General features: G+C 56.5%; 1 protein-coding gene across 1 annotated transcript; it reads right to left on the minus strand.

Moving 5' to 3' along the window:
- Positions 1-685: 685 nt before the first annotated feature.
- On the minus strand, positions 686-24050 carry NPTXR (neuronal pentraxin receptor). Its single transcript, XM_047740495.1, has 5 exons — positions 23260-24050; positions 10131-10359; positions 7924-8171; positions 5248-5427; positions 686-4882 (listed from the first exon to the last, which is right to left on the minus strand). Exons 1-5 carry the CDS (start codon positions 23845-23847, stop codon positions 4658-4660), a joined length of 1470 nt encoding a protein of 489 aa, XP_047596451.1. The 5' UTR covers positions 23848-24050; the 3' UTR covers positions 686-4657.
- Between the last annotated feature and the right edge of the window lie 849 nt (positions 24051-24899).

Raw genomic sequence — 24899 nt, forward strand, 5'->3', positions numbered from 1 at the left:
TGCTGGATCCCCTGGCATTTTCACAGGGGCTGTCTGAGGACACGGTCCAACTACGAGCAGAAATGGTATTGATGGAACAGGAGGATGGAGGCTGTGTCCCTAAGATGGTGAGGCAGGGAGGGCTGGGGATCAAAACAAGACCTCCTAGGGGAAGGGAAGGGTGTTGCAGGGGTGAGCGGGGGTAGCAGACCCTGACACTGCCAAAGAGGCCAGCCTAGAGGCTAAAGTCAGAGGGTCCAGTAGACTGTGGAGCAGGGACAGGTTGAAATACACCAGAGTCCCTCCCCCTCTCTAGGGCCCAAGGGAAGCGATGCTCTGGGGGTCCAGGCAGTGGGTCCAGTGACTCAGGCAGATTGGGTCTCCGGGAACAAGTCAGGGACCTCATTCCCAGAACTGGGGCACGAGGTGGGGATCGGGTGTTGGGAATGAGGCCAAAACCCAGTTATCAGAACTGGGACACTTTCCATGGGGGACTTGTGTTCTTTACATCCTTCCTGCATAAATCCTGGCGAACGGGGTATGTCTGTGCCAGGGAGCTGGCAGAACGATCAGTGTGAGAGGCTAGAGTGGTGAGGCTACAGAGCACCCAGGTGCCTCCTGTGTCTTTGCCCGATGCCCTGCCCCAAGGAGCCGCCTCCTTCCAGCCCCGCACCCCCAGGCTAGGTCCACCCTTGCAAGAAGAGCCTCAGAGTAAACAGTTTATTTTGAACATTCAAATTTACAAAAACAAAAAAAGTAACAAAAACCAGGACACATCTCATATACATACACACATACGCACACATGTTGCATCTCGTCACTTTATGTACAAAACCGGGCGAGGAGAAGGAGGGGATGCGCTAATTTCACAGTGTCAGACAGTTGGACGTGCTCACTCACTGCTCAGCCTGGGACCACTCAAGCCCCCTCCCCACCCAGCAGGGGCGAGGCGGGGTTTGGTGGGGGGGGGGCAGGCAGCTGGGACAGAGGGGGAGGAGAATGATCCCATCTTTGGGAGGGGACCCCTTCCCCAGTCTGCTCAAGGCAAGGTGCTGGGAAATGGAGAGGAATCAGGGACCCAGTTCTTGGTTGGGGGGGAGGGACCACTGCATTGTGGAGAGTCAGAAAACTGAGATCAGGTCTCTGGAAGTCCTGGCTGGGTGGCCCCAAGAACCACGCACCCTCCGGGGGCCCCTGCATCCTCATCTATAAAACGAGGCTGGGGCCTCTTGAAGAAACCTTTCTGTCCAAAGCTGTGGTCCTAGGTCATGCACAACTGTGGCAAGATGATCTGTTCCCTCAGGATATTGACCGGAGGTACAGCATGCCACAAAGCGGGGAGAAATCTGGCAGATCAGAGCTGTGAAGCACCTGGCGTAGGGCTTGACCAAAGCAGAATTTTGAGAAAGATCATCTCCCCTCTTCCCTGCCTGGGACTCTTGGGAGACCGTCCAGCTTCCTCTTCCCTTTGGAGTCTCCTGGAAACTCGAGCCAGTTGGAGAAGGGCTGAGGTGGCAGGCACACTGCAGAGACCCCTCCACGGCCTCACTCAAGGGGACCCTGGCCCTGGAGCCAGCCCATCCTGGGCCTCTTCCTCCATCACCAACCCTGGAAGGGTAGTGAATGGGGTCAAGCACATCTCTTTAGGGCAAAACCCACTGGCAGCAATGATGCTCGAGTCTCACTCCACACAGAGTAGGGGTGCCTGTCCCTTTGGTCCTGGCTATAACCTGCCTTGGCTTGAAGTCTGGACTCCAGCACCTGCCAGCTGATTGACACCGGGCAGGTGACTTAACCTCTCTGTGCCTAGTTCCCTCCCTTGGATCACAGGGCTGAGAACAGTCCTAGCTTGTGTTGTGAGGATAAATGAGATGATGCCTGTGAGGTGCTCAGCACAGGCCTGATGCTTTAAAAAGATGGAACAAACAGACTCCAGCATCACTGCCAGGGTAGCTCAAGGACACAAGTGAGCACCGTTTCTAGCTCCTCTTTCCCCATCTTCTCCGCTGTGCCCAGCAGCAGCTGGACAAGACCAGAGCCGGAGTCCAAACAGCAGGTGTTCAGCAAAGGTGAAGAACGATCAGTGAATGAAGGAAGGGTGGGGACTTTCAGGTTTTCACCTTCCTGGAATGGAAACGAGCACCCAGGCCACTCACCAATGGCCCAGACTCACAGCCTGCACCTCAAAGCCTCTAATTTGTTCCTGTGCCCTCTGGAGGGCTGGCCGGGTGACTCAGATGGGGACCAAGGTCCGATGTCTCATCATAACCAAAACAAAGCATAAAGGACTTGGATGGATGCCTCTGGGTGGGCTCAAGTTCTGTCCCTTCCCTCCTAGACCCCTTCTTTCCCCCAAGGCCTCCAGAAAACCTGCTTCCTTAAAACCAGTACCGGAAACCCAATAAAACCCGGTGTCCCCAGAATCTGGGTTCCAAATTCTGCTGTCACCCCAGCAACAGCGTTTGTCATTAAAAGATGCATGACCCAGCACTTGGGCTGATGTCATTGGCTGTTACCAGGGCAACCCTGGTCTCAGCAGGTTCTGGCGGAAGCACGCCATCACTGCTGCTTCTAGGGGGAGTTGGGGCCGTTGTGCTGAAAGGTCTATTTGTGCTCTTGAACTGGCAACAAGCATCTGGGGGCTGGAGGCAACAAGTCTTGGGGAGGCGTCCATGGCAATGGGCCCCACAGCCTGCTGCTCTCTTGCCTCCTGCCCCAGGCTGAGTAGTGGTCGGGGGCAGAGATAGGAAGCAGAAAGCGGGGCACATGCATCAGTACCTGCTCGAGTCAGGTAGTCTGCAGCTGCCCAGACACCTCGTCATAGGTGACCGGCAGAAGGGACACCCGCTTTCCATTCCTGCCAGAGTGCCTGGGGATCACCCTTTTCCTCCCCCTACTTCCTGGGGCGGGGTAGGGTGGCTGGATGCCAAGATATTTGTGTGTTTCATAAAGGAAGATGTTCACGTTGGAAAGCATTCTGACCTCTTTCAAATGTCCATCCTCTCAGGTGAAGGCTGGACGCGAAGACACTCATGGGCAGGCAGTATGGTGTAGGGGGAAAGAGCACTGAAGGGGGTGTCAGAAGCCCTGAGTTCTAGTCCTGGTTCTGCCACATTGTGCTGTGTGATCCTGTGTAAGTCACTTGACCTCTCGGAGCTCTTCCCCATCTATATAAGCAAGAAGTCAGACTGGGTGGTTTTTCTCAGCTTTTACATTCTTCCACTCTCTTGGGGGAGCTGGTGAGGACTCAGGGTGGGGAGCTAGAAACCACCAGCCCTTTCAGATGGGCAAGGGTGCCAGGCTGTGGTGGTGGTGGTGGTGGGGATCCAGAAAAGCTGGTTTTTACAATCTGTGCATGAGGTTGGTCTGCCTTGTCCCTTGCCCTTGCCCCTGACTTTCTGGAGGCCGCTGCTGACCCTGACCCATGCCTAGCCAGATCCCATCTGCTACTTACTCTCAGGATCTGCCTCTGGTTCCTGGGCAGCTTCAGACTTGCCGCATCTGATCCACTTGGAACCACAGACCATCTCACATCTGATCTGGAGAGCTCTCCGGAATGACCAAAGCAAGGGTTACAAATGAGGAAGGCCGAGCCAGAGAGGGCAGGGACTCACAGAAGGCCACACAGCAGGTTAGCAGCCAGGCTAACCAGCAACCATGGGCTTCTTCTCATCCAGTGCTCTGCACACCACTCCGTGCTTCTCCCCTCTTTGCCTACTTGGTTTCTCCCCTCTTTCCCCAGAGGCTGCAGGGCCATGCAGAGGGAGTAGGTAATGTGGCTCTGCTGTAACCTGGGTCCCCTGGGCACATGTCTCTGACACAAACTGCTCCTATCCCAGGCTGAAGTGGCCCAGGCCATCCTCAGCATCGAGAGGTGACCTGCCAGTTAGCACACGTGTGGGGGGGCACAAGGGGTGACTATGGCCTTTGGGCCTCCCAGGGTCTTGTCCCTCAGGCTGGAGCTGGAAGGGGATGTCCTGGAAATCAAGGTGGGGGTGGGCCAGGCATGGAACCAACATTCAAACCACTGCACACATAGAAACGAGGGAAGAGGAAGAGAGAAGGTGCAGGAGGCTCCGTCAAGATCCCGTGGCCCTTCACTGGCAACGGGTGGAAAGTTGGAGGAGGGATGAGTCTGAGTTTCCTGTCTCTATCATCCCCTTCTCAGCTCGGGGGACGGCTCTAGAGTCTGTTGTGTCCCTGAAGGGGAAGGGGCCAGGCCTGTTGCATGGGGGACAGGAGGGCAGACAGCCAAGCCTGCCGCTGAGATAGTGAGTCCTTCCCTCATACACGACCCTGTGGGACATGCTGTTGAGATCAGTGGAATCAGACGTGGCTGATGGGCCAGCGTGGGTGGGGGTAAGAGAGAGCTCCAGTGTAATGCTGAGAGGGTGGGCAGTGCTGGGGGGGCTCTGCTACTACCCCCTACTAGGCCCTGGACTCACCCCAGGCTTGGCCTGTTGGCTTGAGCTGCTTGTCCCCATCCAAGTGGGGTTAGGGGACAGGCGCTGCAGGGCAGGGCATTCTGGAGGTGTGGGTATAGAGGGGGAAACAGGTGGCACGGTCAGGAGTGGGGCGGGAAGGGAGGTCAGTGTGTGGGTAGGCTGAGGAGGGAATGTGTGCCCCCATCATAAGGTCCCCTGGCAGGCAAGGGAGGGACCCTGGATGAGGCAGCCCCTCATGCTTTGGCCCTCCCCTTGCAGACATCAAAGGTGGCCTTTTTTGCACCCCCGAAGGCCTCCACCAGCTTGTCTTCCCAGGGGAGGACGTTGCCCAGCAGTGGCCCGGTACAGTTGGCAATGCCCAGGACTTGGGCAGGTGTCAGGGCGTGGTCCCACAGGTTAAACTGGGCGATGTCACCCACGAAGGCCTGGGTGGCATCAAACCGGCCGCCCAGGGTATCCTGGGCCAAGAGAGCAGCAGAGAAAGGAGAGAGAAGAGAGACATGGAGTGAGCCATCGGAAAAGACAGGCAGACAGACTCAATCAAGCCCCAGGTCCTGCTGAAGTCCTGCCCCTGAAGTTCTAGCCCCGCCCCAAGCTTTAGCTCCGCCCCAAGCCTTCAGCTCTATCCCGGAGGTTCCAGCCCTTTGGGCAGGTCACTGCTCATTCTGAGTCTCAGTTTGCCCATCTGCAGAATGGCTTGGTCAGACTGAGTGATCATTGCTGTGCTTCCAGGGTCCCTCTACCTAACCCCTCATTCTCAGGGGCCCTGGGTGAGTGTGACATCTACTCAGGCCTCAAGCCCTCACACCACCCTGAAGCTTACCTGCTCCTGGCCCAGGATGAGGATCCCGTGAGGCTTGATGGGGTGCCAGGCGGCCAAGTTCTCACCAGAGCCCTGCAGCTCCCCGTCCTGGTAGGCAGACCACAGGCCATCCCTCGTGGTCCAGGCGACACAGATGTGATGCCAGCCATTGTCCTTCAGGCTCAGAGGCAGCTGGGCTACCTGGACATAGGTCCCACAACCCCAGGTCAGAGATGCCACAAGTCCCAAGGCTGGACCAGTGGGGTGGGGATCGGGAGACCTGCATCCTTTCCAGACACTGAGCCAAGGCTTGATCTTCCCCTTCCTCTCAACCCTGTGCCTTTCTGACCACTTTTTCCTCTTTCCCCACAACTTAACCAGGCAGCTTCTCTCGGATCACAAGGGACTAGTCAATATTGGTTTTTGGGTGTTTCCAGGTACCTTATTTGCCCCTTCACAGGCCTGTCAGTTCATGTGGGGCGGGAGCCACATCTCACAGCCTCTGAACACCTCACACAGAGCCTGGCACACAGCTGGGCTCAGGGAGTCCCAGCAGCCTTGGGCTCAGAGCCTGGGCACTGGCATCCAGCTCTGGCTCTGCCACCCAACCTCCTGCAGGACCTTGGGGAGGCTGCTCTCTCTTCCCTGGGTCTCAGTTCCTCATGCAAAGGACGCAAAGGTCAAGCAAAGGGAGGCAAATACGTAGCCACCTCTGCCTCATCCACCCAAGGTGGGCACGGCTAACCAGTCATGAACCCAGGCTCAGCCCTGGGATATTTCCTACCACAGTGCTCTGGGAAGCTGCTGGTGATTGATTAGCGTTGGCCTGTGAGATGAAAGGTACTTGCTGCCTGTGGATTTGGGACTCCCGAAGGGCTCTTTCATCTCCTAAGTTCTGTGAGATCGTGCTTTAATGCAACATTCTCTGAGGTCCACTTAGTGCCAGGCTTGTTCTGGACACTGGGGATGTGGATCTAGCCCTAGCTACAAATGAGCTGAGTCTGCAGGGGAGGGAAGAACTTCAGGGACTATATAAGGCAAAATAACCCGGGGCCATTTGGGAGGTCCGGAGGAAGAGGCAGGTGTGGGACAGCAGAGGTGGTATTCAAACACATGGGGAAGGACAATGGATCTGACTGTTCCATTGCAAGTCAAGGCAAGGTGGGGACACAGCAGGAGCAAAGGCTGAAAGGCTGGAATAAAAGGGGAACTGAGTAATCTGGGAGGCCGACTTTAAAAAGATGCTAAGAGGTTTGTGGAATAGGGCCATTGTGGGCCCTGTCCAGGGTGCTGAATCCTTTCCACGGAGAGCAGAGTGCTGAGCTTGGGCAGGGCCAAGGATGGCAGCCAGGGGGTGAGTGAAGGGGACACGGCAGCAGGATCTAGATGTAGTTCAGCTACTCCAGTCTTCTTAGGACCTACTGGGCTACAAGAGAAACTCACTGTCCCCTGGGCCCATCTCCTTCCTCCTCCTCCTTCAGGACACCCATGAAAGACACCTGCTGAGCTGGCTTCTGATGGGTGACAGCCACTGCCTAGCAACTCTATGTGGCTGTGGGCTGGTCATGAGTGGGTGTGATTTGTGGTGTAAAGACCACCATGCCTGCAAATCCCAAAGCAATATGGCAGGTAGAGGAGGATACTGGGGAGAGTGAGGATGATAGGATACTCCCTCTTCTCCTGCTCAATCACATGCCCCTCCCATGCCACTTCCCCCATGTCCTAGTCCTAATCTGTGGACAGGCCCGGGGAGGGCTGTGGGGCTGGGGAAAATGGGTGCCCAAGGCCAGAACAGTGAAGAGGTGAAGAGGAGGTTTCTGCAGCCCAAGACCATGAACCATATCACTGGCCCTTCGCCAGCTGTGTGGCCTGGGAGCATTTTTGCCCTCTCTGAGCCTCAGCTTCTCCATGTGCAAAACAGTGACAATAAGGCTGCCTACCTCCCCGTGCTATTGGGAGGGTCAAGGGTGATAACGTGGGTAAAGTGCTCACTGGCACAGGCCTGGAATGATACCAGCTCACATGTATCAAGCTTGCTAAATGCCAGGCTTGCTCAAAGCCCTTTACATGTATTTAAGTCACTTCTCACCATGACCCCATGAGGCAGAGACTATTATTTTTCCTTCTTGGCAGATAGGGAACTGAGACACAGGAAGGATAAATGACCAGTCTAAGGTCACCCAGTAGGTAAGTAGCAGAACTGGGGTTTGAATCCAGTATTCAGGCCTGACCGTGGCCCCATTCTACTTTCTGAGTGATGGAAGGGGCAGAGGGGCTGGCCACAGGAGAGGAGTGGGGCGAGGAGTCCACCAGCAATCCCTCCCTAGGTAGGTCCCTGGACCTCATTCTCTTCTCTTCTTGTCTAGGAGAATGAGCAGAGCCCTGGAACAGACCCTTCTAGCCCTGCTCACACAGCTGGGTCACTGGAGAAGGGCCATGAGCTTCCTCTGTAAATGGAAAGGCAATCACTGACAGCCTCTCTTGGCTACAAGCCCCTCTTCAGCCAGCCCTAGGTCTGGTTTTTCTTTGTATCCCCAGAACTCAGCCTGGCACTCAGTAGGCATTTCCCGTGTGCTGACCCTGCTGAGCAGGAGAATGTAAAGGGCCCACATGCTTGGGACCCAGCCCAGTGCAGGGGTTTCTGGAAGGGTAACCCTGCCCCCCACTTTCTGCCCACTCTGTCCAGCCCCCACTCACCTTGTCATTGATCAGCAGTTCCATGGGGTCCTGGCCCGCCTCCAGCAGTACAATCTCATTGGCCTGCCCGGGCACAGAGTAGGAGAAGGGTGTGCCCTGGCCACTGCCATCTGACCTGGAGCGCAGCCACATGCAGACGGTAAAGGCATAGAGCTCGGGTAGCGCCTTCCGCACACGGGCGTACATGTAGTTGTTGCGGATGGGGATGCTGATCTTGAAGGCATCTGGGGGGCTGTAGGCCGAGGACCCTGAGGGGGGTGGGCAAGGTGGACATGGTGGGGTCAGTGGACACTGATTGGGGGGCAAGGCAGACTCTAGGATGAAGGCTCCTAGTCAGTCCCTGGGCAGCTGCCACATGCCAGGTGCCTTCACAACCCTCTCTACCCTGCTTCTGGACACAGAAGGGCTCTGGACCTGAGATGTCCTGAGTTCGAACCCTGCCTCCGCACTTTCTAGCCACATGAACTTCCACAAGTTCAACATCACTGCTCCAGCCCTGGTTTGCTCAGTCAAGTGACATAAATAAGATTTCCTCCCTCCCAGGCTTGTGTGAGGGCCAAGGGGGACAAACTATGTAAAGGGCCCAGCCCATAGTAAATGCTCAACAAACATGAGCCATGGCAATGGCCATTTTTCTGAATTCTTTTTTCATTATTTAACAAGCACTGTGCAGAGCCTTCCACCTGGCAGGCACTGTGGTAAGTGCTTTTGTATCCATGATCTCCTTCATTCTTGTGACAACCCTAGGAGGTAGCCACTATTATAATCCTCATTTCACAGATGAGGAAGCCCTGGCACAGATATTAAATCATCTTCTCAAGGCCACACAGCTGGTCAGTGGCAGAGCTGGCATGCAGACAAGATCCTTGGGCAGGGGATAATGCCTACCACACCCACCTCCAGGGTAGGAGGTCCCCTTCTCTAGCTGGTTGTTGAGGGCTGGTGTTAGGGGTTTAGGGGCTGGCAGACCCAGGTTCCCAGGTCTGGTTGGGGTTAGGGGTGAAGGCTGATGTGCTAAAGCAACATGGGAAGAGAGGAAGGGACTCAGTGCCCCCTTGAAACCCATTTCATAGATGAGGAAGTCAAATCCCAAGAAGGAACACAACTTGCCCATAGGCACACAGACATCCAGCCTAGTTGTCTGCCTCCTCCCTGCCCTGCAGCCTCTGGCGGGGGCATGTCCCCCAATCCCTTAGAAGATGCAGTACAGAGAGGCCGGTGGCAGGACCGAGGAGGGATAAGTTCACCTTTCTTGTCTTTGTGCTTCAGCCAGGATGCTGAACCTGAAACCCACCAGGCCGTGCCTCACCTTCAGCTGTGCCCCTGCTCTGGCCCCTCTACTCCAAAACTGACTCTCCCTCTGCCTTTAGCAACGAGACCAAGGCCTGCCTCCTTCAGGAAGCTCTTGGATTTCCTATTCCTGAACTCACATCCCACATCTAAGCCAGTCCCAGATAATTGCTCATGATTCCCCCAGTATCCCTAACTTGTCTGTAAGCCTCTTAAGGGTGGTCCTCCCAAGGTTTCAAAGATGAAAGGTCCCTGGGAGCACAGGGACCCTAGATCTCCATATTTCAGATGAGAAAAACGAGGCCTGGGGAGAGGAAGCAAAATTCCAAAGTCACAGAGCAAGCCAGTGATAGCTGTGGAGTTAGGGGCCAGGTCTCCTGAGGCTCAGACCTGGGCACTATCCATGACAGCACATTTCTCAGACTCCTGGCAGTGCCAGGCCCAGGTGCTAAGCAAGTACCAAAATTTTGATTCCCTGAAGGTGCAACTTTGTGGGGCAGTTAAATGCATGGATTTTGGGAAAGTCCAAACCTCAGACCTGGTTTGAGGTCCAGATCCACTACTCACTGGCTGTGTGATGCTGGGCAAGTCACTTGCCCTCTCTGAGCCTCTGTTTTCTCATCTGTGAAACAGGGACAATAATAGTCTCACCCCCATGTGGTTTGTGAAGGTTAAACCAGCTGATGTGTCAAGTCCTTAGCCCACTCCCAGAATGTAAGGGTCAGAAAATGCTAACGGTTAAGAAAAATAATGATATTCTCCGTTAATTCCCTCCTTCTTGGGTTTCGCAGCCTCTTCGCCATCTAGCTTTAGCCTCAGAGAGCATAGAAATATTCACAAGTGAATCTGAGACCTTGAGGACCCATCTGGGAACCAAGACCCCACCTGCTGTGCCCTCTGCGGGGCCCCAGACCCACCATGTTCCAGTCCAGCCACGCGGTCCTGCAGGGCATCCAGCTCCTTCTCCACTTCCTGCCGCTGCCGCTGGCTGCTGTGACTAAGAGCCACGCGCTCCTTCTCCAGGGCCAGCACCTTGGCCAGCAGCTGCCCTTCCAGTTCGTCCATCTTGGAGTGCAGGGCGGTGGGCACCGTGGGTGCAGGGGCTGCGGCGGTTGAGAAGTTCACACGGGCTGGGAGCTCCTGCTGCTTACAGGGCAGAAGAAAGGGCATGTGAGGTCACTTGGACGGTGGAAGGAAAGAGACACAGGGCTCAGAGATGCCCACCGCCCCTGCTGAGTGATGCCAGGTGAGCCTCAGCTTCCCCAAATGCAAAATGGGGATGGCAATACCAAATTCAGGCAATACCTGTTCAACGAAAGAACAGGTTCTTTCTGCTGCCATGCCTAATGGTAAGTTGAAAGAAGGCTGGCTCTGCCCTCAAGAACATCTCTGCCTATGGTTGGGGGGGCAGGGGGCTGGAGGTGGAGAGCTAGAGAAGCTCCCCTGGGTGGTTCTCACCGTGCAGTCAGGGTGGAGAGCCACTGCTGAGTCCTTGAAGGGGTGGACTGTCTTAGTCTTCACTCGTTCACTCGCCGGGCTTTTCTAAGATGGGGCAAGGTTCCGTGGGGGCACTAGGCAGATGTAGGGGCATGAACCAGGGGCTTCTGGAATAGGGCTGTGGTGGTGTGCCCATTCCAGAGCAGCAGGTTAAGGTCGTGGGCTCTTATTCAGACAAACCAGGGCTCAAATCCAGCTCCAGAATAAATCTGCTATGTGACCCCTGGTGCATGCCTCCATCTCTCTGAACCCGTTTCCTCACATGGAACAGGGACAACTGTACCTATTTAGAAGGGTTGGGGGATGGTCAAGTAGTCAATGCCAATGAACAGAGCCTGGTTATTGCAATAACTGCCCAGGGTGAGCATTGTAAGCTGGCCTCTGAAAACCCGTATCTTGCCCAGGGGGAGGACAAAGGAGGAGAGGGGGAGGAGTTCCCCCTTCTGCTGTCTCGTGACCCCATCAGGCAGGAGAATTGGGGCAGGGGCTCAAGGGGAGCTCTCCTCCCCCTCTCCTGCTGGAGGAAGCCCCCCATCTGGGGTGGAAGAAGGCAGGGGAGGCTGCCAAGTCCAGACTCTGGGAGGAGCTAGTCTTTGGCAGACATTAATAATTCAGTGAGCTTCTAGGAGCCAGATTAGAACTTCCCTGTCCCCTTGGCTTCCTCCACACTCCCCAAGGGCCCAGGAAGCTCCTGCTCAGTCAGCCCTGGGCCTTGCCCACAGGCTTAGCTCCAGAACAGAGCTCACTGGATTCTCACGATTCCTTCACTGAGCAAGGAATCGGGGAGCACCTTCTAGGGGTTGGGCCCTGCACCAGGTGCTAAAGAGACAGTCAAGGGCAGAACCGAAAACCAGGAGCACAACTTAACATTTCCCGATTGCCCTGAGCCTCGCAGGGATGGCCCCTCGGCTTGGGGCGAGTGCAGGAGACCCCTCCCCAGACTCACTGGCCCAGCCCTGGCCCTGCTGGTCGTTTGCTGGATGAGACTGGGCAGATGCCTTTGCCTTGACGTGCCTGGTTTCTAGCCGTGTGAGGAGGGGAAAAATGGGTATCCTGCCTCAAAGTGCCGGAAGGAGGGGTGGGGATGCCAGCGCCTGAGAGATGCTGCCATGACCTCAGGTTGGGGAGTTGGAGGGACTGATACCCCACCTCAGGAGTGGGAGCATGGGGGCTAACTTCTCTGGTGTCATTTTCCCTCATTTTCTACAGAGGGCTTGGAATGCCCATTTTGCAGACCTGCAGTCAGGATTAAATGGTGGTGTGCAGGACAAGAGCCCGGGCCAAAGCTGAACCACAGGGGCCGCCTTTTTCTGTTGTTGTTGTTGTTGTTTCTTTGTGTTTTGTTTTTTGTTTTGTTTTGTTTTGTTTTAGCATTTATTTACTTATTTGGAGAGAGAGAGAATGAGAGAAAGGGCATGAGCAGGAGGGGCAGAGGGAAAGGGAGAGAGATTCTCCGGCAGGCTCCCACTAAGCACGGAGCCTGATGCAGGGCTTGATCTCATGACTCTGAGATCACGACCTGAGCTAAAACCAAGAATTGTACACTTAACCAACTGAGCCACCCAGGTACCCCTATAGGGGGTCACCTTTATCTCCCATCACATCCTGCGTAAGAGGGCACAGCCGCCCATCCGTGCTCAGCCCTCCGGGCTGGGGTGCAGGCCAAGTCCGTGGGTCATGGACTGATGAGCACCTCCAGTCCCACGCCTTATACTATCTTCCGATACCCTGTCTGGAGGGCTCCTTCTAACTCCCTGGGTGCCTACGAATCCTAACTCTGGGGCTGACTAAACACAAAGCCTCAGTTTCCTCTTCTGTGAAATAGGGACAATAGGCCCCCCTCTGTCCAACCCCAGGACAGATGTAAGGATGGAAAAGTGGAAGTAATGGGCCCTCCTGGACTGTACTAAAGCCAAGTGCAAACTGTGAGCCTTAAGTACATCAGCCAGTGAAGAGCCAGCTACTTCCAGAAACTTCCACTGGCCACAGAAGCCCAGGGAGTGTCAGGGCCGGGCAGCCACTGCATTTGAAGTGGCTGAACTTCCAGAAAATCTTGGGCTGAGGCAATTAGCTCCTAGAAGGCATCCTGTCTCGGTGCCAGCGGGGCCACGGCTGGGTCTCCTGGGCTCCGGCACCCTCGATCCTCAGTTTCCCTCTTTCCATGGTGCCAAGCTTGGCAGGAGGGCCACACGTCTGAATGAGACAGTGTGCCAGGCCCGTCCTTGGCACTGCACGTGTATCTACTCACCAGTACTCACAGCCGCTCATTTTGGTTGCTACTCTCAGTGACCCCATTTCACAGAGCCGGGAACTGAGGTAGAAGTCCTTTTGAACTTTCTACAGTAACAGGGCTGGCAAAGCTGACACCCTTGGAGCTCTTGGGCAGAGCGTTGTCCTTCCTCAGAGGAGGAACAGGACATCTAGTGCTATTTACACAGATGCCATGGTGAGGAGGAGCCGTGCAGGCTGAGGGAGGCGGGCGTGCAAGCTGTCCTTTTGTCGGAGTCCCTAGCCTAGCCGCTGGCAGGAAGGCCAGAGAGGAGGTGGGCCCTCCAGATCGTGTGCAGCCCCCTCCCCACCCCAGTGTCTGAATCAGAAGAGCATGACTCCCCCCACTTTCCCATCTGCTGCGGGCGCAGGCTGGGCTGCGTGGGCTCCTGGCAGAAGCCAACTGGGCCCCTAGCCCAAGATGGGGGGAGGGATGATGATGCTGTCACCCCCACTCAGGTCCCGATGTGGCGGGGAAAAGGGGGCTCTGAACCCACAGACTGTTGCGCTGGGAGTTTGGGTGGGGTTCAGCGTAAGTATACGGGCCCCAAGCCAGAGCCCGGGGCTCCAGCCCAGAGCAGCGCCAACGTGCTGGGCTCATTAGCACTCGGTGATAAGAATGTGACAGCGGCAGCTGTCCTCATCGTCACGTACTACGTGCCAGGTCCTGCACCGGGGAAGCCTGTGCACACATTTCACAACCCCTCTCGACCATCTGGGGAAATGAGGAGGCCCACTTTACAGATGAGGGAACTGAGATGGTGAGCTGAAGTTTCAGGAACCCCAGCCCAGGCCCTTTTGGTTCCAGAAGCTGTTTCCATTCCTCCATCCTTCCCTCACTGTGTGGGTCCCAGTCGGCCAAGTGGGCACAATGCTGGCTGTCCTGCCTGCCTGGGGGCCTAGTGGAAGAGGTTCCAGTGGTCACAAAAAGGCTGGGAGGGTCCCACAGGCTGTCAGACTGCGGTGGGGGTGGGGGGTGGCCTCACAGAGGGACCCAGAAAGGAGGGACCTGCCTAGGCAGGTGGCTTTGAGGCTGGGAGGATGTTGGGAGGACCCAACCAACTCATCCCCAGCTGGGGTCTGCTCCTTTCCTTCGGGGAACAGAGGGAGGGTGCTGGGGCTCTGTGCATAGCTCACCCCTGCCTGGGCTGCGCAGGGCCCTGTTCCCGGGGCTGCATGCAGGGCAAAGGAGGAGAGGCTTTCCGGAGGCACTGTGGGAGCGGCCTCCTCACCTCCCCATCTGACCACCCCCAATCCAATGTGGATCTGCTGGGCTCACAGCTGGGTTCCACCCCCCTAGTGACCTTGCATAAGGTGGTATGCCTCAGTTTCCCCAGCAAAAATGTTCAGCAATAGCATCTCAGTGCACCTTGAGAAGTGAGGGAGTCATGACACCCTGAGGGCAGAGCGTGCGCGGGGTGGGGGGGGGAAGCGCTGTGTCAGTTATTATTACTACTACTTAAATAGTTCTTGAAGGGGCCCATCCTTCTCCAGCTCCAGCCATAAATCTTTTTGTTTAATCATTATGTTGGGAGAAAAAGCAAGTTACAGAAGAACAGTTAGAGACCATTTGTATGAAGTCGCAGACTCAAAACCAGATCATGAATTTGTAAAAAGCAGGAACAAACCCCGGGGGAGAGATGAATACAAATTTGGGGCAGTGGGGACCCTCTCCTGGGGGGGTGGGGGGGTCTGGGGCTGGGAGCTGAGAGGCCCTGAGGGGCACAAGCTGGTTGCAAATATTTTGCTTCTTGAGTTTGGGTCTCCGCCTGGATGGCATTCTTTATTCCTTTGTGTTATGTCTGAGATACTCTGCAATGACTTTGTTTAAAAAAAAAAAAAAAAAAAAACCACAGGGAGGGGCGCCTGGGTGGCTCAGTGGGTTAAAGCCTCTGCCCTCAGCTCAGGTCATGGTCCCAGAGTCCTGGGATCGAGCCCTGCATCAGGCTCCCTGCTCAGCAGGGAGCCTGCCTCCCCCCACACCCCTGCCTGCCTCTCTGTCTACTTGTGATCTCTCTCTGTCAAATAAATAAAATCTTTTTTTTTTTTAGATTTTCTTTTTTTTTTATTTGACAGAGAGATCACAAGCAGGCAGAGAGGCAGGCAGAGAGGGAGGAGTTTTTATTTGACAGAGAGATCACAAGCAGGCAGAGAGGCAGGCAGAAAGAGAGGAGGAAGCAGGCTCCCCGAGAGAGCAGAGAGCCCAATGCGGGGCTCGATCCCAGGACTCCGAGACCATGACCTGAGCCGAAGGCAGCGGCTTAACCCACTGAGCCACCCAGGCGCCCCCAAATAAATAAAATCTTAAAAACAAAACAAAACAGGGAAAAATCCGAAAGCAGAGTTTCTGAGGGTAGAAGCAAACCCTGAATCTTAATGGTAGCCTCACTTGGCTCCTTGGGCTTCCCTAGTCCAGGCCCCGGTCTCCAGGCTCCTGCAGGGACCCTCCTCCGCAAGGAAGCCAGTGGCCTAACTGCTTAAAATTCTCCAATAGCTCCCCTCCCCCACCCATAAAGTCCCAGCCCCTCTGATCTCAGCCCTCACTATCCACCCCTGTAGGCTACACTTCCTTCCCACTTAAAGTCCCCAATTGCCCCTTCCCCAGCTCCCTTCCCACCCCAGAGGCTCCAAATATGCTGTTCCTTCTGCTAAGAACACACTTCCTGCTCCCGCTGCTCCTTCCCTGGCCAAAGCCCACTCCCCCTCCAGATGGCAGCTTTCCCAACCCCTGATCTAAGATGCTCCAAAGGGAGAGGAAAGAAGGCTTCTGTGTGGGTCTTTAGAGTCTTCCTTCCCTCGGTCCCTCCCTCACTCATCCATTCGCATGTCCACACAGGCTGTGACAACTCTATGTCATGAAGTCAGGCACAACTCAGGCATCAGACAGGCCAGTGTCCTTTCCAGGACCCCACTTCCTAGGTCTGTGGCCCTGGGCCAACTGCTCAACTCCCGGGACCGCCGGTTTCTTCAATTGTAAAATGGGGATAATCATCATCTCTACGTTTTGGAATATAATTAATGACCGGATGAGGAACGTGTGTGAGGGCCGGCATATGAGATGTGGCTAATCAGTGGGTTTGACCAGAAGGAGTGTTTGCGTCTGCAGAGGGGCAGGAGGGCACAGAGAGCCATACCCGTGCGGTGGTGGGGCCTGGAGTCAGCTGCCTAGAGGGCAGGGACAGGGGCCAGATTAGCCTGCCTCCGTTTCCTCACCTGCCATTTGGGGACAGAACAGCCCCATGGTTCTTGGGACTCGACTGTAAGGCCCCTAGAACAGGCTGGCACAGAGGGTGCCCTCAGTCCTGCTCTCTTCCAGGGCGCCGGGTGCTGTGGCTCCAGCACCTGGAGTGAGGCGGGCGCCTGCCCCAGGCTGTGCTCTCCGCTGCTGGACGGGAAGGCCGACTGGCTGCGGGGACAGCACGCACGCCCTCACGGAAGCGCGGGCTCTGTGGGGCAGCAGGGGTCAGGGTGAGTCCGGACAGGCCTCTCAGAGGGACGTTTTCTCCCTGGGGACTGGCCCAGCAGGCCCCATGTCTCCATCCCACCCCAGTGGGGAGGGTCAGGAGAGCAGGCTGTGGAGGCCAGACTGATCTTTGTCTCTGGGCCCCCAAGGCTGATTTGGAGCTGTAACCAAAAAACAGATGGGTCTCTGTGTAGCGGGGGGTGGGATGGGGGGTGTGTGTGTGACAGGTCAGGGTGCTCTGTGAGTGGTGAGGCCAGGAGAAGAATCTCTGAGCATCTGTCCTTCCACCCTCCTGGGCTCAGAGGCCCCAGAGTAAGTGACAGGACACCCCCAACGCCTCTCCCTTCAAGTACGCTCTGTCAAGCTGCCTCACTGAGGTGGCCACAGAATTCCCTCTCAGGTCCAGCTTGCCCGCATACTTCTGGACTCTGGCCAAAATTCTGCAGCAAAAACTCAATCTCCCCTACCCGAAGCCCATTTTTACAGAAAATCCTGGCTGTGGGCTGAGCTCAGCTTCTGCTGTGCTGTGTGACCTCGGGCAAGTTACTCAGTGTCTCTAAGCAGCAGCTTCCCCTGGAGTCAAATGAGGGGCGTGTAGGGGCACATAAGTGCTTCCACTTTCTTTGGTTGTCTCAGCCCCTGTCCCCAGAGTTCTCTGGGGACCACGGGCCCAAGACTGTCCCTGGGAGACCCCACCACATTTCCCCTTGGTGAGGAGAACCAACCCCTGACCTCTTTCCACCTCCCACAGGCAAGGACTTCACAAAATGGCCAATAAACATAAGAAAAGCTGCTCCAGATCATGAGTCATCAGAGATATACAAATTAAAACCCCAGCGAGTTCACTACACGCCCACCCAAACGGGGAGGGTTTTAAAAATAACCATACCAAGGCTGGCAAGCGTCACGCACAGGTGGGCATGTCGACGCTTACCGCCACTTTGGAAAAGTGTTTGGCATCACCTCCTCACGTTAAATAAATGTCTCTCCCGGGACCCAGACACCCACTCCTGGGGATGCAGCCAGGAGAAATGAGGGCTTATCGCCACCGAAAGATGTCACAGGAATGTTCACGGCAGCCTTATCTGTCATAACGCCAAGCCAGAAACACCCCAAATGTCCATCCATAGAGGAAGGGTAAGTAAACTGAGGCATATCCATATGTCGAAACACTATGTGGCATGGAAAAAATAACACACCACTGACACAGGCTCCGCGATCCAATGTCGACAACGTAACAAAACCCGTCAGACACAGCAGGGTGCGGCCATCTGAGAACGCTCGTATGAAGTTCAAACCCAGACAGACCACATCTTCGGCGACAGAAGCCAGGGGAGTGGTACCTCTGGGGAAGGAGGGATTTTAGGGGTCACAAAGGAGACTTTGGGGGGCACTGGAAATGTCCTCTTCTCAATCTAGGTGGTGTTCTCACGGATATAGTCATACACGAGTTTTCACTGAGGTGTACACAAGATTTGTGTGTTTCATACGTACAATATATGAGTTCTTACATGTCTGGAATGTAAGATATGCCTCAAAAAGGGCCCTGAGTTCTCCCAAGCAGGCTTGTAAGGGCAGGATGGCCTCCTCTCTTGGGAGAAGGGCTGCCAGGGAAAGGGCCCAGGATGACAGCACAAGAGGGCCCCTCCTGGGGTCCGGCCCCCACCCCCATCTCACAGATGGGGAAGCCGAGGATCAGAGAGAAGGAATTTTTTTGAGGTCACAGGCAGCAGGTGGTAGAGCCGGGGTTTGAAACACCAGGTTTCCTGCTAGAGCAAAGGTGTCACGCTGGCAGGAGTGAGGGTTAAGGGCTTCAAAGTACAAGGGGGGGGGGCCGTCGGGGTCTATAGGTGGCTGCTGGGCACTGAGGTTCCACATCCTCAATGGGCAGAATCTCTCTCACTGCACCCCTGCCAGCCCAGTTCACAGCCAGAAAGGCAGGGTAAGGGGAACCAGTCCCCGCTGAGCAGAAGCTGCCAGAATGGGCAGCAGTGGAAGAGAAAAGCAAAAGCAACCAATAGAGTTTAGAAAAGGCACCAGGAGATTCTCTACGCCACTGCGTTTATCTGCAGATGTCCCTCAGAAACCGGAGGCGTGGGAGTGGGTGGCTAGGGGGCCTTCCGCCCCCCCCACATGTAACCCCACCCCTCCCCACACCCACAATTCCTAAGTAGGAAACATCTGCCCAAGAATTCCCAGTTTAGAGCCCAAAGGGTCAGGAACAAATCCAGCCCCTCCTTGCACCCATTTTACAGATAAGAAAATGAAAAAAAAGTCAAGGGAGGTGAAGAGCTTCAAATCACAGGAACTTCACTTGATGCCACCAGCCAGCCTACTTCAGAGACCATTTAGAGCTGGAAGGTCTCTAGAGAACGTTTGGCCCACCGTATCATTTTAGAGAGTGGAAACCAAAGCCCGGGGGCCGGGGGATGGGGTCGTGGGCCTGGCTCCGGTTCCTCTAGAGTCTCTGGCCTTCTATGTCCTTATCTGTAAGATGGGGACACATACAGCCCATTTCCCAGGACTGAAGACTGATGAGCTAATAAATATGACTTATTGTTATCTATTTTCAGCAAAGCTCCCACGTGAGCCTTCTGATGATCTTGCCAGCCAGCAGGACAAGCCTTTGAGGACTGGCCCTCCTCACTCTTGCTCTGGGTGTGCTGATGCAGAAATGGCTCAGGGTCATTGACAGGGTCAAATCCAAGCCCCACTGCTGTGTGACCTTGGGTCAGTTGCTTAACCCCTCTGAATGTTGGGTTTTTTTTCTGTCTGTACAATGGGGAGGAAAATTGTTACCTCCCTCATGGAGAGTTTATCAGGATTAAATGAGAGAATGAGAAGTGCCCGACACACGGTAAGCGCTCAGTGAGTGTGAGCTGTAATCATTATCAAGTTCAGGGTCCCCTGTGACCATCATCAGAGTGTTCCTTATCCCCGTCTTCCCACTCCAAGATGGGGGTAGGCAACCAGCTAGCCAGGCTGGGTTAGGGATGTGGTTTCGGTCAAAGAACTGCAGATTAAATCAATCTTAAAGTTTCATTTTACACATATATTAAATTAGTGCAAAAATGGAACCCCGGAACTTGCGTATATGGCCAGTTGCCATACAGATGGTTCAACCCTTTTGGAAAGTGGTTCTTGGCCACAGCCATAAAAGATCAATATCCTCTGACCCGGTGATACCACTCCTGGGACTCCAGCCTAAAGAAACAACTCAACAGACTTAAAAAGAAAAAAGAAAGAAAGAAAGAAAGAAAGAAACCCCAAAACAAAACCCAAACAACTATCTGCATGAAATTGATCCTGCAATGAACATCTAGAAGAAAAATAATTAGGAACAATCGACCTGTCCAGCAGCAAGAACAATCAGAGGATTGACGGATGATGGAGCTGGAGTCAGATTCCAGCGTACTATGGCTGTCATTAAAATGGTAATGACCAGCAACCAGTAACTGGGGAACAATGCCTGCCTCTGTAGAAAGGACCAAGAGGGGCTGCGAAAACAGATACAATGGTGGAATGAAATGTGATTTCTCCCCCAACCGACACCTTTTGACTTTTTTCAATGAACAGCCACAACAATAACACAAATAAAAACACGGGAAGGAAGACAATTTCTTCTAAGCCCTCAAACGTGGCTCTCACTTGAGGCCCCAGGGGGAGGCCTGGGCCAGTGTGGCTTTCCCTCCCCTTTGGTAGAAGGCGGGCGGGGTGAGAGAGGGGGTGATGCAGAGATGTGCGGAGTGGGGACAGGCAGGCATGTGCCCAGGGTTATGGGAGCAGGAGTGTGGCAAGGAAAAAGACTGTGTGATCAGGGAGGGCCTCTGGGAGGTGGGGTCTTCAGAGCAGACTCCTAGATGATGAGCATGGATACTCTGGGGGTAATCTGGACAGAGGCAAGAAGGAACTGGGAGTCTGGCCAGCTCTGAAATGACAGTCTGGAGCGGGCTGGATACTTTGCACCACAAGGAAGCCCCATGATGGGCTTAATTTAAGAAAGATCCCCGGGGCAGCCTGGAGGAAGAAGGGTGGAGGAGTGTGCCTGGTGGGCTGAGGAGGATGCGGCAGGCATCCAGAGAGATGAGGTCGACTGGAAGGAGGAGAGTAGCAGAGGAGCTTCTCAGAGCACACCTGAAAGGGAGGTTGGCAGGGGACCAGAGTTCAGGTTGGGGAGTCTTGAGGGCAGGGGGCCAGTGCGATGTCCAGAGGGAGTTGCTCAGGAAGCAGTTGGATCTATCGGTCTGGAGCTCGGGAGAGAAACCTTGGGTGGACAAAGTTGGTTGGGGCACATGGGTGTTGGAAGCCGCAGGGTGTGGCTGAGTTCACCCAGGGAAAGTGAGAGGAGAGCCAGGCGGGGCATGACCATTAAAGGAGAAGGACCCCGAAAGGGGACACAGAAGCAGAGAGGAAGAAGGAGCAGGTAAGAGGTTTCTAGAAGCCAAGGGCATGGAGGTCTGTAGAAGGGAATGATGGATGGGGTCAGATGTTGGAAAGGCATTCAGCAAGATAAGGACTGAATCATTCCTATTCAACTGATCTACTTCCGTGACGTCCCCAGAGCACGTTCAGTGTGCCTCAGTGTGCGTAAAGGGAGAGAGAGGAGTGGCGAGGAAACAGATCTTGGGAATCCAGGGACATCCTTTTGAGGATATTGGATGAGAAGAGACGGGAGGAAGGAGGCAGTGGCTACGGGACGCACGCTCAGCAGGCTGAGCCCACAGCAGGACTGTTGGGGTCCAGACCCCATTCCTTCCCAAAGGCCCCACGGGGGCTGGCTCTGGGTGCTGCCAGGCTCCGCAGGCAGACCTGGTGGACCAGCAGAGCCCCGCCCTTCGCCCTTCGTGTCCACTGCATGCAGAAAGCAGCAGGGAGTATGTGCAGGGAAACCAGGGCTCTCCCAACCTGGGAGGCCGAACTGGTGCCAAATCCCAGCCGCCAGGATCCCCGCCCCCCAACCTCAGCAGGCTAACTGGAGGGGAGCCCACCCTGCCAAATGCACAGGTGCTGGGGGAACAGGTCCAGGGCAAGCCCGGCTCTGCCAACCCCAGACGTGGGAGGAACCACGGGGGCCATCTGGGTATGGAGGCAGGGGTGAGGGCAGCAGGCAAGAGGAAGTTTACTGAGAACTACAGCTTTTTTTTTTTTTCTTTATGTTAATAAATTCTCTTTCCTGGGGCACCTGGGTGGCTCAGTCGTTAAGCGTCTGCCTTTGGCTCAGGTCACGATCCCAGGGTCCTGAGATCGAGCCCCTGCATCAGGCTCCCTGCTCTGTGGGGAGCCTTGCTTCTCCCTCTTCCACTCCCCCTGCTTGTGTTCCCTCTCTCGCTGTCTCTGTCTCTGTCAAATAAATAAATAAAATCTTAAAAACAAACAAACAAACAAACCCAAAACCAACCTCTCTTTCCTAAAAGGAGAGTTTGTTCCCATTTTTATTTCTGCTACCTAAAAAATTAGCAATATTATATCTTAATGACAAAAGTAGCAATCACTCACACAGACCGAGCACACACGGCTGCCCGACAGTGTTCTGGGCCATTCGCAAGGACTAACTCACTCAGTCTTCCTAACACCTCAACGAGGTAGGTGTTATTATTGTTCCCATTTCACAGGTGAGGAAACTGAGGTTCCCCTGCACTGTTGAATTTCAGTGTTTCCCTGATTATCATCCCGCTCTTGGCTCTCTCATCCTAGAAAAGTCCCAGAATCTAAGAAGGAAAAGGGGATGCTGCTAGCCTTGTAGAAGAGCCCCCTGGGCTTTCCTCCTGCTGCTGTCACTCACCTAGGAGGGCCCTGAGCCCTGGTTTCTCACAGGTAAGTGGAGATGGGTGACTGGGATGGCCTGGCCACACTCGGATCCCTTGTGGGGTGGGTGCTGACCCCAGCACAGACTGTCCGGAGGGCCACGGGGCCATGGCACTCAATGGCCAACCTTTCCCACAGGCCAAGTCTATGCCAGAGCTCTATGTGAGGGAGCCAGGACGAGGGGGAGTCCCTACATTTCCTTCCTTCCAGCCTCTCCTCCCTCTGCCTTTGCCAGCTCCTCTAGGCTGGGGGAAAACATGAAAGGGGGCTTTGGCCTCTCTCTCCCCTCCTCTTTCCACAGACTCAGTTTTGTTGCTAACCCCCTCTGCTGCCATCTGGAAATCATGGATGGCTGGGGGTGATCAGTCCCCTCTCAGACCCCCTGTGTCTGACCTGACCCAGGGGCTTCCGAAGAAGGTGTGAGGAGGAGGAGGAACCCGCGGGAAGCCCTATCCTCCAGTCAGTCCCCGCCCAGAGCTGCTGGCTTCCAGGTACTGGGGGCTGGGCCCGCGCCAGCTAAGCCGCTGCCCATGGGTCTGTGGTTCGAGGCCGAGCGGGGGATACCGGGATGGGAAGCGCTGAGGGACACCCGGATTTGGCTGATGGGACACTCTGGTCCCTGCTCTTCGCAGGACAGCAGCTTCCGGAGTCCCTCGGACAGCGCCTCCTAGCTCCCCGCCCCCACCCTAGGAAGCGAAGGGGACGGGGGCTGCTTTGGGGGTGTCTGCAAGAAACAAACGAAACGGACATCTAACGAGGTCCTAGCCCGTGCCAAGCATTTTCACATACCTACATTTCACTAAATGCTCGCTACTCGTGGACGCCGTGACGCCCGTTTCACAGATGCGGAAACTGAGGCTCAGCACAGAGGAGCCTGGAGGAAACGGGGAGGGGAACGAGCCTTCCCCGCGCGCCCCACCCCGGTGCCGGTGTCTCACGGACGGCAGGCGCCGGCCTCCCCTTTCCGCCCCTCGCACACCCCCCGCCGCTGCCCGACGGCGCGCGGCGCTCACCTCGATGCGGTCCAGGCGGTCCCGGAGGGCGCGCACGGCGTCCTCCAGCTGGAGGATGAGAGCCGGCGAGTCCCAGGGCCCGTCGGCCATGGCGTCGCGGCGGGGCCCCGGGTCCTGGAGGCCGCGCGGCAGGCCGCTCTCGCAGCGGCCCAGCTTGCCGGTGAGCTCGCGGATGGTGTCCTGGTCGGCGCGGATGCGCGCCTCCTGCTGCAGCGCCGTCTGGCGCAGCTGCTCGGCCGTGCTCTGCAGCAGCAGCAGCTCCTCCCGCTCGCCGGCCGCCGCGTCGCCCTGCTCGGCCCCCGACGGGCAGGCGGCCGCCAGCGGCGTGCAGAGGAAGCGGCTGAAGAGGGGCGCGGGTGGCAGCGGGTGCGCGCTGGCCGCCGGCGCCCCGGGCAGCGCGGGGGGCCCGGCCGAGCCGCCCGCGCCGTGCAGCGCGCTCAGACCGCGCTGCGGGCCCGGGGACGCGGCGGCGGCGGCGGCCGAGGAGGCCGAGGCATTGTCGGCGCCGCCGGGCAGCGCCCGCGCCGGGCTGGCCGCCAGGGGCACGCTGGCGATGATGCAGATGACGGCACCGAGGAACGCCAGCATGCCCGCGGCCAGCAGCACGGCCAGGAACTTCAGCGTGAGGCGGGCGGCGGGGGCACCCGAGGCCCCCCGGCAGGCGCGGCGGCGGGGTCGGGGCGCGGGGCCCGGGCGCGCGGGGCCGAACGGGGCCGAGCGGGAGCCGGAGCCCGAGCGGGAGCTGTTGCCGCGGCCGCTGCTGCCACCGCTCTGAGCCCGGGCGGCGCGAGGAGGAGAAGGCGGCGGGCGGCGGGGAGGGGGAGCGGGCGCGGCGGCCCCGCCCCGCAGGCTCCCCCGGGCCGGCCCTGGCCCAGCCCCGCACCCGTTCCGTGCCGGGCGCCGCGGCCGGGGCGCCGCCGAGATCGTGATCCCGCCGCCTGTACCGCACGGAGGCGGGTAGGGGATAGGGGGCGGCGACCGGGTGGCCGCGCAGCGGGACTCCCGGGGGACCCCCGCCGCACCCGTCCCCTCCCCGAACCCGTAATGCCGACTGCTACCTGGCGGGGAGCTTGGCTCGTGTCGGGCTCAGGGCCTGGCGAGCTACAAGCCCGGGCGCAGGGAAGCCTCGCGGTGGACACCCTCACGGGGGAAAGGAGAAGCCTGAGGCCCACCGAGGTCGGGTCGCTGTCCAAGGTCACGCAGCCAGGATGCGTTGGAGCAGCACAGGGGTTCAGGCACTTCTGAGTTGTGTGATGGAGCTGGGGTGGGCGTGGGCAGAAGAGAAGAGGTCAGTGTTAGGGGCAGGGGACTGGAGATTTTGAGCCAACCGCCAGCCTGTCACTCCCCGCCTGCGACCTCCTGAAGGAACAGGGTTCACTCCCCTCCACACCCATCAAAAAACTCCCCAAGAACACACACACACACACACACACACACACACACACACACACACACACACACGGCAGAAAAACAAAGAAGCAAAAACTTCCTCTGATCTCAGAAGATAGCAGAAGTTCCCCAACTCTGAGAATCCTTAAGGGCAGGAAACACCAGGGGTCCCAGAGAAGACCCCTCTCCCCACCTCCCCACCACAGTCTAAAGTAGGAAGGCAAAACCCTGCTGGGCATGTGGACCAGGCA

Source organism: Lutra lutra, chromosome 8 (assembly GCF_902655055.1).
Source record: "Lutra lutra chromosome 8, mLutLut1.2, whole genome shotgun sequence".
NCBI classification, from domain to species: Eukaryota; Metazoa; Chordata; class Mammalia; order Carnivora; family Mustelidae; genus Lutra; species Lutra lutra.

Excerpts from the sequence above, each read along its gene's own strand:
- NPTXR (XM_047740495.1), bottom strand. The coding sequence starts at position 23,847 with ATGCTGGCGTTCCTCGGTGCCGTCATCTGCATCATCGCCAGCGTGCCC. Across the intron at positions 10,360-23,259 it reads ACCGCCTGGACCGCATCGAG|CAGCAGGAGCTCCCAGCCCG; the intron begins GTGAGCGCCGCG and ends CTGCCCTGTAAG. Across the intron at positions 4,883-5,247 it reads TCATCCTGGGCCAGGAGCAG|GATACCCTGGGCGGCCGGTT; the intron begins GTAAGCTTCAGG and ends CTCTTGGCCCAG.